The sequence below is a fragment of the Urocampus carinirostris genome, chromosome 18 (genome assembly GCF_059441175.1).
Source record: "Urocampus carinirostris isolate Australia breed hairy pipefish chromosome 18, RoL_Ucar_1.0, whole genome shotgun sequence".
Classification (NCBI taxonomy): Eukaryota; Metazoa; Chordata; class Actinopteri; order Syngnathiformes; family Syngnathidae; genus Urocampus; species Urocampus carinirostris.
The window spans coordinates 16,590,744-16,603,474 of record NC_142366.1 but is presented as its reverse complement, the minus strand read 5'-3'; the positions used below and the strand labels follow the sequence as shown (position 1 = coordinate 16,603,474).

General features: G+C 39.2%; 1 protein-coding gene across 3 annotated transcripts in view; it reads right to left on the bottom strand.

Moving 5' to 3' along the window:
* The window catches only part of LOC148348514 (collectin-12-like), a 35,684-nt gene that overhangs the window by 5,420 nt on the left and 17,533 nt on the right, over positions 1 to 12,731 (bottom strand). For all 3 annotated transcript variants that reach the window (XM_088322139.1, XM_088322140.1, XM_088322138.1), the window contains exons 3-4: positions 2,173 to 2,295; positions 798 to 884 (exon numbers count right to left, since the gene is read on the bottom strand). In XM_088322139.1, the coding sequence (XP_088178265.1) occupies positions 798 to 884; positions 2,173 to 2,295 (210 nt within the window). The remainder of the gene's footprint in view (positions 1 to 797; positions 885 to 2,172; positions 2,296 to 12,731) is intronic.

Genomic DNA, 12,731 nt, shown 5'->3' with positions numbered 1-12,731 from the left:
TTGCATGCTTATCTGTGCAGCAGTAGAAGGCCCTATCGTGCGCCCTATGCATCCAAAGTGACTCGATCAAAAATGTAGGTGTCACATTTGACCCCAATCTGTTCTTCCAGTTGCATGTAAAGAATTTTACTAGAACAGCTTTTTTTCCATAACCGCAACATTGCAAAATTTCACCCTATGCTGTCCCAGTCTGATGCTGAGATTATAATTCATGCGTTTGTTACCTCTCATCCCGATTACTGTATTGTACTACTCTCTAGTCTACCGAAGTCTACCATTAATACACATATCTGTGTATTATTAATTGATGCCCTTGCAACATCCATTGCGGTCTGGTTATACTGGAAGGGGGGTTACCTTTTGTGCGGTCCCTTTTTAAGGTTTTTTTATTTTCCCCAAACTGAGATTTTGAGTTTTTCCTTGCCCTCATGTAGGTTTTAGATCAGGGGATGGTGTCATAAGAGTCTGTGGTTTGCAATAATCTGTGGTCTGTGCAGCCCTTTGAGACTTAGTGTGATTAAGTGTGTCACAAATAAACATTACTTGTCTAATGTTAAATACAGAAATAGAAACTGCGTCTTTTAACACGGTGCGCCCTATGGTTGTGAAAATACAATAAGTTTCTGAAATGTGACAAATTGTTGGTGAGACAAAACAGTACACAAAAGGCCTACAGTACAGTCGCCTGATTTGATGCCAAGTATTCAATCTAAAACAATTCAATGAAGACATTGGAAATAAGTGAAAAATAATCACAAGTGTTGGAGTATTTCTAGGGCAATCCTCAGGACACTTACCTAGTTTTTTCAAGTCTGTCTCAATAGTGATAATCTTGCCGCCGTAAATGGCCAGGCCTTTAGATACGTCGTCCACTCTTTGGACCACTGCCAGAAAAAACAAACTTGAGGTAAGCGTGTTCTTTAGACCACAGACATCATTTCATAAGAAAAAAAAAAAGCATCCGCAAAAATGTTAGAAAGGATTACCCGACTCATTTTCGCAGACATGCAATAATAGTGCGAGTGATTCGTGTAACTCCCTGGATCAATTCAAGCAAAGTAAATAACATCATCCTTGATTAGGTTGAGCTTTAGAAGGAGACACTGATAGACTCAGGGTGGGGGATCTTCCCTTAGGACAGGAAGTGACCTGGCAGGAGGGGTCTACGGTAAATCGGGGGCAGTCAAAGACAACCTGTGGGGGGCTGCCCCGCTGGCCACACTGCCGTTCATTTCCTGCGGTATGTGTTTGGGATTTCAAATGGTAACCACAAGCTGTCACTCTGGGAGCCACTGCCCTTAGCCAACCAGGCCAGGTTAGGCAACTGGGACTACAGTACAGTATGTGGGACTGGGAAAACTACAGTTTCAAGCCCATGTCTTATAAAATACCACGGCTTTCTGGATGCTTTTTCAAGTAGACATACTTCTGAACTAGCCTAGAATATAGTCTTTTTGGCTTTGTTTCTTTTATTTGTTTTTGTTGCACTTTGTGCTGGTTTGAATCTCGGTTCTGGTAGAAAGGGTAAAATCCAAAACATGCTGCAAAGCTTTCCTGAAGAACTGCAGTTGGTAACACAGTCCCTACTCTACTGTTGCTAAAACAATACATCTCTAGGTTTCCTCAAATATGCAACAGTGACCTTCCGACATGAAAGGGGAAAATGTGGCTTTTTTATCACTTTAATTTTTTTTGCAGGGTTAAAGAAGACATTACAAAACAGGTCATGGGTTACTGCGGCTAGGACCATTCCAAACGTATCCACAGCCTAGCTTGCCGCATAGAGTTTTAAGTTGGTGCCAGAGGAGAACCAATTTGGCTGAAGTTGGACTGTATTTGCTCACAGCCCATCTGGGATCCATTAAGTAGGTCTGCATGAGAGCATGAACGCACAGATAACCCTCCCCCTGACATCACTGTTTTAGAGCAAGAAGCAAAAAACAATGTGCATATGGCAATGCTTATGAAATCTTTCATTGGAGCATTTAAAGTCCAGAACCCAAAAGCTGGAAAGTTGGGCTACACAGCTCATGCGAGGGTTGGTGAAACAATCAATGTTTTGGGACCAACGCAAGCTCTAGTGAGTCGGATGTGAAAGTTCAAGTCTCTCTTTTAACTCAAGGAAGCATAAGTCTAATAAATGTGCAAGTAAGCCTACCTTCTTGGTCTTACCTTCATACCCAAGGACGGCAACAGCGATAGTGAGAAGCGAGCAAAGCACATAGAGCGAGGCGATGGAGGTCTTCAGAGCCCATTCCTTTTTGCACTTTGTGCACTGGGTGCCCTCCTGAATGGCTGTGGGCATATAACAATCTTTACATTTGCAAATATAGAAGGGTGGACCTAAAAAGTCACCACTACGGCTGTATCGTTGAAGACTGGTTAGTAACATTGACTTCTCTGCTCTGAATTGGATTAAATGGAACGTTGGGCTCCAGAGTGGACTTGATCTAAAGGTAAACACGAAGGTTGGTGCGTGCCGAACGTTATATGTGTCTGTTTTCAAGAAGTATGCTACCCTGAGTATGGCGATTCCTTTGCCAGCCTTGACTCTTTGTCATGAAGAACTCTGTGTGGTGCAGAAGCACGGTGCAGAAACACATGTTAGTGTAGTAACAGGGTTGTTTTATTCGGACAGGGTTCGATACTCGGGGAATTTAGGCAGCTAAGCAAAAGTATCGAGGCCTCCAGAGGCACCAATCAGAAAACCCAAGCAGCAAAGGCGACAGTCCAAGAGTCAGGTGGCCAACGTGGTCTGGAAGGCCAGGCAGGGATTCGGTTCACTGGAAGAATAAGGAGCTGAAGCAAGAACTAGACAACCAACTAACAAGGAACCAAGGGGGCAGAGTACTAATAAAGGGAAGAGGGCAAGTTGCGATAGAGGAAAAATCAGGGCAAGTGACCACAGATATGAGGAGGAAAATTGAACCTTGAAGTGAGTAACCAAGTAAGGTAAGGTTAAGAGAGGAGAGGGAGGGAGACATACAGAAGGAACCTACAGAGGAACAGGAACACGAGTGCCGGAATGTGACAATTTCAAGTCCACTTCAATTCCAGTTATAACATCCCCCTCCCCTTTCATTGTTCCTTTCCTCTCACACTTTTCAGGCCGAATAAGTGATTAGTGACAAGTTCTTGCCCCAACATCTGCAAGCCATCAAACTGATGGGAGATGAAATACTCACACTAGTTTTTACATTTAAAACGGATCACCGTGAAGTACAGGAAGGGCACAGTAGTATGGTCAGCATTAATCAAAGATGGCCAGCAAATGAATTTGAAAGCACAGCGTAGCACCACTACACTGGCCACTGAGCAGAGCATAGCTAATATAGCTTACCCCTCAAACTTTTGTTAGGGTCTTGCTGTTTCGCTACAAGTCATTTTCTAAAATCCCAGTGTGGCTTCAGAGTAAGGGGTTTAGTGTTAGGACACCAAAGTTAGATGTCCCCATTTGACCTTAAGAATGTCGTGACTGTTTGTGGGCGGCTTTAGCTCAGGAGGTAGAACCAAGTCACGGGATCAAAAGATCGCAGGTTCGAACCCCGGCTCCTCCAGTTACATGTCGAAGTGTCCCTGGGTAAGACACTGAACCCCCCCATGGCTGCACGGCCGCTATTGGTGTGTGAGTGTGTGTGAATGGGTAAATGTGAAGCACATTGTAAAGCGCTTTGGGAAGTCTTCATTGACTTGAAAAGCGCTATATAAATGGAGATCATTACATTACATAGATCATTACATGCCCAAAATGATGCATTTGATTTCTTTTGGCCAGTTTTGATTAGTTGATTCTGTTTTTTAATATTGACACATGCAAAAGAGATCGCATAGGATTCCAGTTAGTTATTTTGACTATTATTGTGTACTGGTGTTCATTGTTTTGAATAATGCGCACTGTTTACATCATTGTCACTTTTAACTAATCAGTTTGTTAATTCCACAGCCTTTTGAAGCGGGTATGCTTGTTTTAACCTAGTAGATCAAATAAAAAGAAAGGGCTCGGTGGAAGGTTTTTACAACAACAAGTACAAATTTATTATATGACATGTGGCCTCTTTGCCCGTTTTTCCTTGAAATTTCAAAATTATTGATGTCTTTTCTTTTTATTTTGAGTGTCTACTAAACGATGAATATTGTTCTTTGAGCCAGATATTGTACATCTTAAGGATTTTTACGGTTCTCTTCTGTCCTCCTTGCAAGCTTAAAATTCTGTGAGGTTTTCCTTCCTTGATTGAAGTGTCCGCTAAACTATAAACATATCATTTGGTCCTTTAAGCCGGATTTCAATCAACAACCTTAAGAACAGGTCGGAATGTTTGCATCTTAAGGGTTTTTTTCTGCAGTCATTCCCTCTCCGAAATCCATTGATCTCTACTTATTTTGAGCGTCTTCAAAAATCCCTTAATCTGGCCTGTGAGACAACGCTGAGAGAAGCGCAAGAGAAAAACAAGCTGCAGTTTTAAATATGTCCACTTGATTTCCCAAAAGTCAAGCACGTATTGTCTTGCTCTCTTTTTCCATTCTCCCTTTTTATTTTCTATATCTTTCTTTATTCTTTTTATCTCTCCCTCTCCTTTTCTCTTTGTCTCTATTTCTCTCTCTTTCTCCACTCTTTTTATATCTCTCTCTTTGTCTCTCCTTTTATCTCTCTTTTTTTCTCCTTTTCCCAGTTTGTCTCTTTTTCTCATTGTGTTTTCCTTCTTTCTCTCCCTCTCTTATCTCCCTCCCTTGTTTTTACATTGTTCTTTTCTTTCTATTCTTGTTCTTCCTTCCTTCCTTCCTTCCTTATTTCCTTCCAGGTCTTATATTTATCTTACATAATATTTATTGTGAACAAAAACAAAACGGGCCTACTCAAAATTTACCAAAAATAGTGGTTTGAGATCTCTGGCTCATCTCTAAAGAGCAGGAGGACGCTCAGTAGACTTCTCTTGCTACTGGTTTTCATGGAAATGTGCTTTAACTCCTACCCAAAAACTGGCCTGGAGAGTGATGAGTGCCACCAGGCTGTAATTGCCCAAGACACACCACATGAAATGGTACCACGACAACCCAGGTAGTTAAAACCCTTAGCGGGCCTGATCTAGCACTGCTTGAAAGGCATGTTCTTGCGACAGGCCACACTCCCACTTTCAGCTCTGAGCCTGGAAAAAAAAGAGTCCTGTTTCAAAGTAAATCTCTCACCGCAGATAAAGTCAAGGCAAGTGCTTGAAAGTAAAACAAACAGCTAGTAGATGGAATCAAGCTGAAATCACATTTCAAAAAACATCCCCTCCCCCTAATGAGCAGCTGAGATAATAAAGACTTACCTGCTTCACAACAGAAAGCTGAAATCCACTTGTCTTTTGCTGCCTTGCAAATATTTTGCGCTCAAGGAAAATAATTCTTCCGAGGGTTTCTTGGAGCTAGACAGAGATATAGTGCTGTAACACTGAGCTCTTTCTATAAAAAAAAAGGACTGCAGAAAATCTGTATTTTTGGGTTTCAGGAAAACTGCAAGCTAGTTTTCAAGGAGTTCAAACGGGCCTGCTCCGCTATGAAATCCATGAAGTCATAAACGGTTTACATAGCAGGCAGACAACATGGGTCCCGGAATATTATCAATACATTTATTTTCTCGCAAATGAGGAAAAACTCCTTACATTGATCTTGAATTAGGCAGGGGTTTGCCAAGCCGATACGTTTATAATTCAGTAATCACTCAAATTGAGGAGAGAAGACATATATTTAACTTGCAAGGAGAACCAGAGAAGACTGTAAGAAACTCTCGAATTGTACAGTACCCGACTAAAAGAACCAATTGTTAAGTTTCTAGTTTAGTAGAGACTCAAAATGAGGAGAGAAGACATTAATACCTTTTGAACTTGCAAGAAGAACAACAGCACTGTACAAACCCTCAAATTGTACAACATCCAGCTCAAAGAGCCAATTGGTTACTTTCTAGTTTAGTAGAAACTCAAAATGAGAAGAGAGAAGGCCTTAATGTTTTTTGAACTTGCAAGAAGAACATCAGTACTGTACAAAGCTATACAACATCCTGCTCAAAGCACCAATTGTTAATTTTCTAGTGTAGTAGAGACTCAAAATGAGGAGAGAAGGCATTAATGAATTTTGAACTTGCCAGAAAAACAGGAGCACATTACAAAACACTCAAGTTGTACAATATCCAGCTAAAAGAACCAATTGTTAAGTTTCTAGTTTAGTAGAGACTCAAAATGAGGAGAGAAGACATTAATACCTTTTGAACTTGCAAGAAGAACAACAGCACTGTATAACCCCTCAAATTGTACAACATCCAGCTCAAAGAGCCAATTGATTACTTTCTAGTTTAGTAGAAACTCAAAATTAGGAGGGAAGGCATTAATGAATTTTAAACTTGCAAGAAGAACAACAGTACTGTACAAAGCTATACAACATCCTGCTCAAATAACCAATTGTTAATTTTCTAGTTTAATAGAGTCTTAAAATGAGGAGTTAAGAGATTGATGATTTTTGAACTTGCAAGAAGAGAGGTGTGTACAAATACCTTAAGTTGTACAAATTGTTACGTTTAGTAGACACTCAAGATAAGGAGAGAAGGCATTCATGAATGTTGAATTTGCAAGAAGAACCAGAGAACTGTAAAAAAAACCTCTCAAATTGTACAATATTTAACTCAAAGAACCAATTTTTAAGTTAATAGTTTAGAAAAAACTCAAAATGAGGAGAGAAGGCATTAATGATTTCTGAACTTGCAAGAAGAACAAGAAAGAACTGTTAAAAGAACCTTAAGTTGTACAATATACAGCTCAAAGACCAATCGTTAGGTTTATAGGTTAATAAACACTCAAAAAAACAAGACAGTCATGCCTTGTTCTTTTTGTCTGATATGCAAATTATTTTTTGGGTTTGGATAAAATAAATAACATACGTCAAACTTGGCCATCGAACTGATGGCACCCTCTTGTGGCTGTATTGAGATCTCAGAAGGAAAATGAGACAACTACCTTATCTACTCGGATAGAAACCCACATTGCATATAAGTCGAACCCTAAAACTGCTTTAAATATGCCCGGCCTAGGCCTAAAATATCAATAATCACGTTCGGGTAGGGCCGGGCTTCTTTCTCACCAACAAAAGGAAAATGCTTACAAAAAGATACTTACGGACGAGATAGGTTCCGGACGATTGTTCGTAAGTTGAATTTGTTCGTAAGTTGCTTCAGGTCTATATTTTGTATGTTTAAGGTTTATATAGGTAAGTTTAAGGCGTGTATAAGTAACCTGTATTGTTCTGCACTAAAAAAAAAAAACATTTCATAAAATAATATGCTCCATGAAGCTAAATAAAGTTGAGATTAACTTTTGGGAAGATGAGCTTCAAGAGGTCCTCCTCCGTCGTAAAAATTGGCCGACCATTTTCTCAACCGCATCAATCTTTCTTATTCCACTTTCATTTCAAAAAGAAACAGCTCGCCTCTTCTTTACACTTTACACCAACCATAATGAATGGATGCACGAGATATTAATATATAAGTCAGAGTTCTTAGCACGCTGCAAATACATTACACGTACAGTAATATGTTTACACAAGAACTAGGAAGTAAAGCCGGATTTCTTCTTGGGGGTGGATGCTGGGTGACCTCTCACAGCGCTACCACACGCTGGTCGCGGCGGAAAGAAGCACTACAGCAGGGGTCAGGAACCTATGGCTCGCGAGCCATATATGGCTCGTTCTATGAGTACCTGTGGCTCAGAGACAAATTTGATTGCATGCAAATTTTCTCCATCTCGTTCAAAACTTAATCCATTAATACTGTTCAGATACATGCAAAGCCAAACCAAACCTGAATAACAAAGCAGAATATATAGTGCACGTTTTTCACTACAATTTACAGTCAAGGTGTCACACCAAAATAAAGAAAGAAAAAGGAAAACTCGTTTTGGCTGTACAACGCTAAAGAATCCTTTATATAAAAGTTCACTATATAATCTGTGTTCAGTGTTCAGATACCTTATGATGAATCCACAGAACAAACTGTAAATACGCCAAAACACCGGAAGAGAACTTAAAGTTATTTGATTGGGTGAGTGGAAGGGATGGGTGGAGCTATGAAAAAAGTGCAAGCACTCCCTCCCATCTCTCGCCCTACGCCGTCTGCGCCAAAGGTAAGCACATCAGGCTCCCTGTTTGCAGAATGTTGTGACGTTTTTACAAAATAACTGCTTGCATCTGGTTTTGAAACCAATATGTATGAAAAAAGGGTCAAAATGAGTTAATCCGATCTTGAGTAATTGCTTCAAATTACTCAAGATTGTTTGTTGATTTTGGGACACAGGCTCAGGCATTATTCTCTTTTCATAATTTTTATCAAATCATCAAAATAAATGTGCTGAAGAATAAGCTTTTGTCTGGGGTGCCGGTTTAGCAATTTAGTGAATTTGTCTCATAATATATGGTGTGGCTCTTTCCCCCAAAAAATTAATATATTTTGCTTTTATGGCTCTTTGAGTCAAAAAGGTTCCCGACCCCTGCACTACAGTAATGTCCTGTACTAAATAAAATACAAAATCTAACTTACAGCAATGTGTTCACATTTTTAAGATTCCAAAAATTGGATTCCAGACATTTTAATGCCAATAAAGGCCTTATTTTTAGAGTAATGAATTCAATGCCTTTTAAGACTTTTCAAGGATCCGCGATAACCTCGGCTAACATTTTGAGAAACCATAGTCCCCAATATCACAGCATTGGCATTGTCGATTCAAAGAATGCCTCCCTGTTTCTATTATCCCCCATCATTGTTTTGCTTTGTCTCTCTGTCGCTCTATCTCTCTTTTAGATTCTATATCTTAAAGACGAACTGCTGCTGTGGTTTGTGGCCCAAATTTCAACCCGTCAAAATAATAATTCCTGTCAACTATTAAAATAAACAGGCAATAATAAAATACTGTTGGCTACTGTAACCTCTGCAGACACAGATGTGAAAAAGCTTTAAATGTTTATGAAGTCTTGTTTAACTTATTTTTCTTTAGAGAAGACAGGTTTTGATTTGTTATCATTCTCCTCCTTCCGAGTCCGCACAAATAAAATACATACCTGTAAACCTGTAAGTTTTTGCCGTACAAAGTACGTTTATTATGCATTTTAAGACGTGTACGACGTACAAGAAAATCTGTACGGAAAAACGCAAATTTGTCAATGATGGGTACCATCCGGTATACGCCGACTATCACCAAACGGCAAATCAATCAAGTCAAACGAGTTTGCCGCGGTAGTCTCTATCTCTGTATAGTTTATTTTCGTTGCAAACAAAGCGAGCGGTTTGATGCGACTGGGCGCATGCATCTGCCGCCTCGGATTTCACGTGGTAGTTATGTAGTGAAAAGAAGTCCGTCTCTTATTAGAGAACCGGCTTTTTCGGCTCAACTCATTAAAGAGAGCCGGCTCTCAAACGGCTCACTTGCTTTGATGCATTATATTACGAATCATAATTGTTGTATAAAGAAGTTAAGAAAAAAAGGAAGTATAAAAGGAGAAAATGAAAAAAGACAGGTTTGTGGTTATCGCTGTAATCAGTATATTACCAACAATAATTGAATGCAGAAAATGAATTCATAATTTGAATAAGAAAATTTATTATTCTACTTAATGATATTTGCATGTATTTTTTCCTTCTACAGTGAACGTCCAAGCTACTTCATTTTTGAACCTTTTTTATAATAAACCTCATTCATGTCGAGCAACTCAGTATCTCACAACAAAATGTTAATTAACAATATATATGATTTTACGTACAATATAAAATGTTAAACTACATAACTAAATACGTTTAAAAAAATATATGGTTTCAGATTATTTTGTATTTTGTAAGGGAAAGTACAACATTTTGTAAGGGCATGGAGCCCTGGAGGTTGACAGGTGTGAAAATATGAAATCCCGGGGTTTTCTACGGGCTCGTTCCTGGAAATCAATTAAAATGGTCGGGCTTGGGCTGAGTCAGGCTTTAATACCCGCGGTCCTAGTCAAGTCGGGCTGGATTTTTGTTTAAGCCCGATTTACTCTTTCAATCTTCAGCCCAATATTTAAAACAGAATCTTGTCTACTTTTAGAAGAGGAAGAAACTGATGCTTATTAAAGGTGACATCAAGCCACATCCAAAACATTATAATTTCACGCTTTGGACTGAAAAACGAGTGGCCATCCAAAGACCGGCGGTCGCATCTTTCCTGTGTGGGCAACAATGGAAAAGAGAATCGCCAGGATTCCTTCTGGGTGGCCTCGCAAATCTGAACTGCGCTAACCGGCGTTGCGAACTGCGACATAAGAGGCGTTTGTGGTGTGCCTGAACTCTGCCCGAGCACAAACCGACATACTAACGGGCAAAAAATGACTTAATAACAAATTAAAACATGTATAATTGTATACAGCTCGGTGGACTTGGGGGTAGGGCGTCCGCTCCGAGACTGGGAGGTCGCTGGTTCAAACCTCGGCTGAGTCATACCTAAGACTTTACAACATTGGTACTCATTGCCTCCCTGCTTGGCACTCGGCATTAGGGGTTGGAATTGGGGGGTTTGGTCACCTAATGACTCCCAACACATCAGTTGGGTTGAGCAAGGGGGCTGGGAAAGCCCTCCTCTGTATCAATCTCCCAGAAAGAGTCGGGAATGTGTTCTTGATTCAAATGGACTAGAAATCCATTGGGGTCTCCCCGCGCAGGTTCAAATCCAGTGGATCAGGAGGTAGAGCGCTCGTCTTGGGACGAAGAGATCGCAGTTCGAATCCCGGCTCGAAGTGTCCTTGGGTAAGACACTGAACCCCTAATGCCCCCAATAAGCAGGTTAGCGCCTTGCATGGCTGTACGGCCGCTATTAGGAAATGTGAAGCACACTGTAAAGCGCTTTGGGAAGTCTTGACTTGAAAAGCGCTATGGCTCCGGTATATATATATATATATATATATATATATATATATATATATATATATATATATATATATATATATATATATATATATATATATATAATAGGGCAGATGACTCTGAAAAGTTGCCTGCCCCATTTTTCACAACTTGAAACACAATAAGACGACTAATCACAAAAAAACCCATTGTTGCAAAGTATTAAGGATTGATAATAAGAATATATAACACAACAAAACTTTAAAATAAAGTTTATTATAAATCTACTTATAAAATTCATTGCATGAATATGACATTGCTGTTTTCCATCTGCCGTCAGTATGTACCTGTATTTACTCATCTTCATTCATGGAATGTTTGCGTTGCGTCGTTTCCTACAAGCCACGTGAACTCCTCTTTCCACGATACTTTTAATGTTTGTTTACGTTTTGTAGCGTCATCAATTTTGTTAGCTTCTTTTGAACCTTTCTTCTGGAGCTGAGGTTTTGGCTTGATTTCTAACCACTTATCAATTTTTCTTGTGTTCTCTGTGCGTCTACTTTGGAAAATGATATGTAAATGCACGACCTTATAACACTCGGTAAAGTCCGGAAGCACGAAGTTATTCAATGCAGGCTTCTGATTGGCTGCCGAGTATTGAAATTCCGAAATGTTCAAACCGAACAAAGATTTCAAAATTGGAATAAAGCAAACGTTTGATTTTAAAAAATAAAATAAAATAAATAAATAAAAACAAAAGATTTTTTGTTTTCTTGAAAAAGTTGTCGGCCACTCGGCAGAGACGTTTTGTAAGTTGTACGCCCGACGTAAAAGACGCACGCCCCGAGCGTCCGGGCGGACGTTATTTCAGACACTGCTAAAGTGAACTTTTAACTCATTTAAATATTTTCAAACAACTTTAAATTCAAGCAAAACAGAATCCCCGAAAAACACACGACACAACAAAATGTCTATTATGAAAATTATCATCAAAATACCTGGAACAAACTTTAAATTTGCTACGTTAAAAATAAAGCTAATCGTGACTCACGCTAACCCTAAAAAACATCGGAAATATCGATTAAAATATTTACAGATCTACGAAAATAAACAACAAAATACTTAAAGATATATATAAAGAAGATATGATTAAAAAAAACATTTTTTTAAATATTTTTTTAATATTTAGGAAACAAATGTTAATACAACAACGCAATGCCTGGCGGCGATTTTTGGTATCCTGTCTTGGTGGCGAGGAGAAAGCCCCTCGGCCGCGCCTGAATTCTGTCTCGGCGACGAGGTGAGAGCCCCTCGGCCTCGCCTGAAAGCTTCATTTTAATTTCTTCAGTCATTGCTACACCAGACATAGTTTCCTGTTTCTGGTTTGGACATTTTATCACTTGTTCGCACCCACATGTTAGGTCTTTGTTTCTGTTTTAGTTTGTTTGGACGTTTCGTTCTTTTATGAACCCTTGTTTGTCACTTTGTACCTCATTTTCTCATTTGATGCCATCACTTTTTAGAGCATCCCTGGCTCAGTTTCTGCTTCCTTTCATATAGGTCCCATACCTGTCAACCTCCAAGGCTCCATGCCCTTACAAAATGTTGTATTTTCCCTTACAAAACACAAAATAATATTACTCCATAATTTTTTTCAAACGTGTTTATTTATGTAGTTTAACATGTTATATTGTACATGTGTTTTGTTATATCATATATATTGTTAATTAACATTTTGTTGTGAGATACTGAGTTGCTTGACTTGATTGAGGTTCATTATTAAAAAAAAGTTCAAAAATGAAGTCGCTTGGACGTTCACTGTAGAAGGAAAAAATACATGCAAATATCA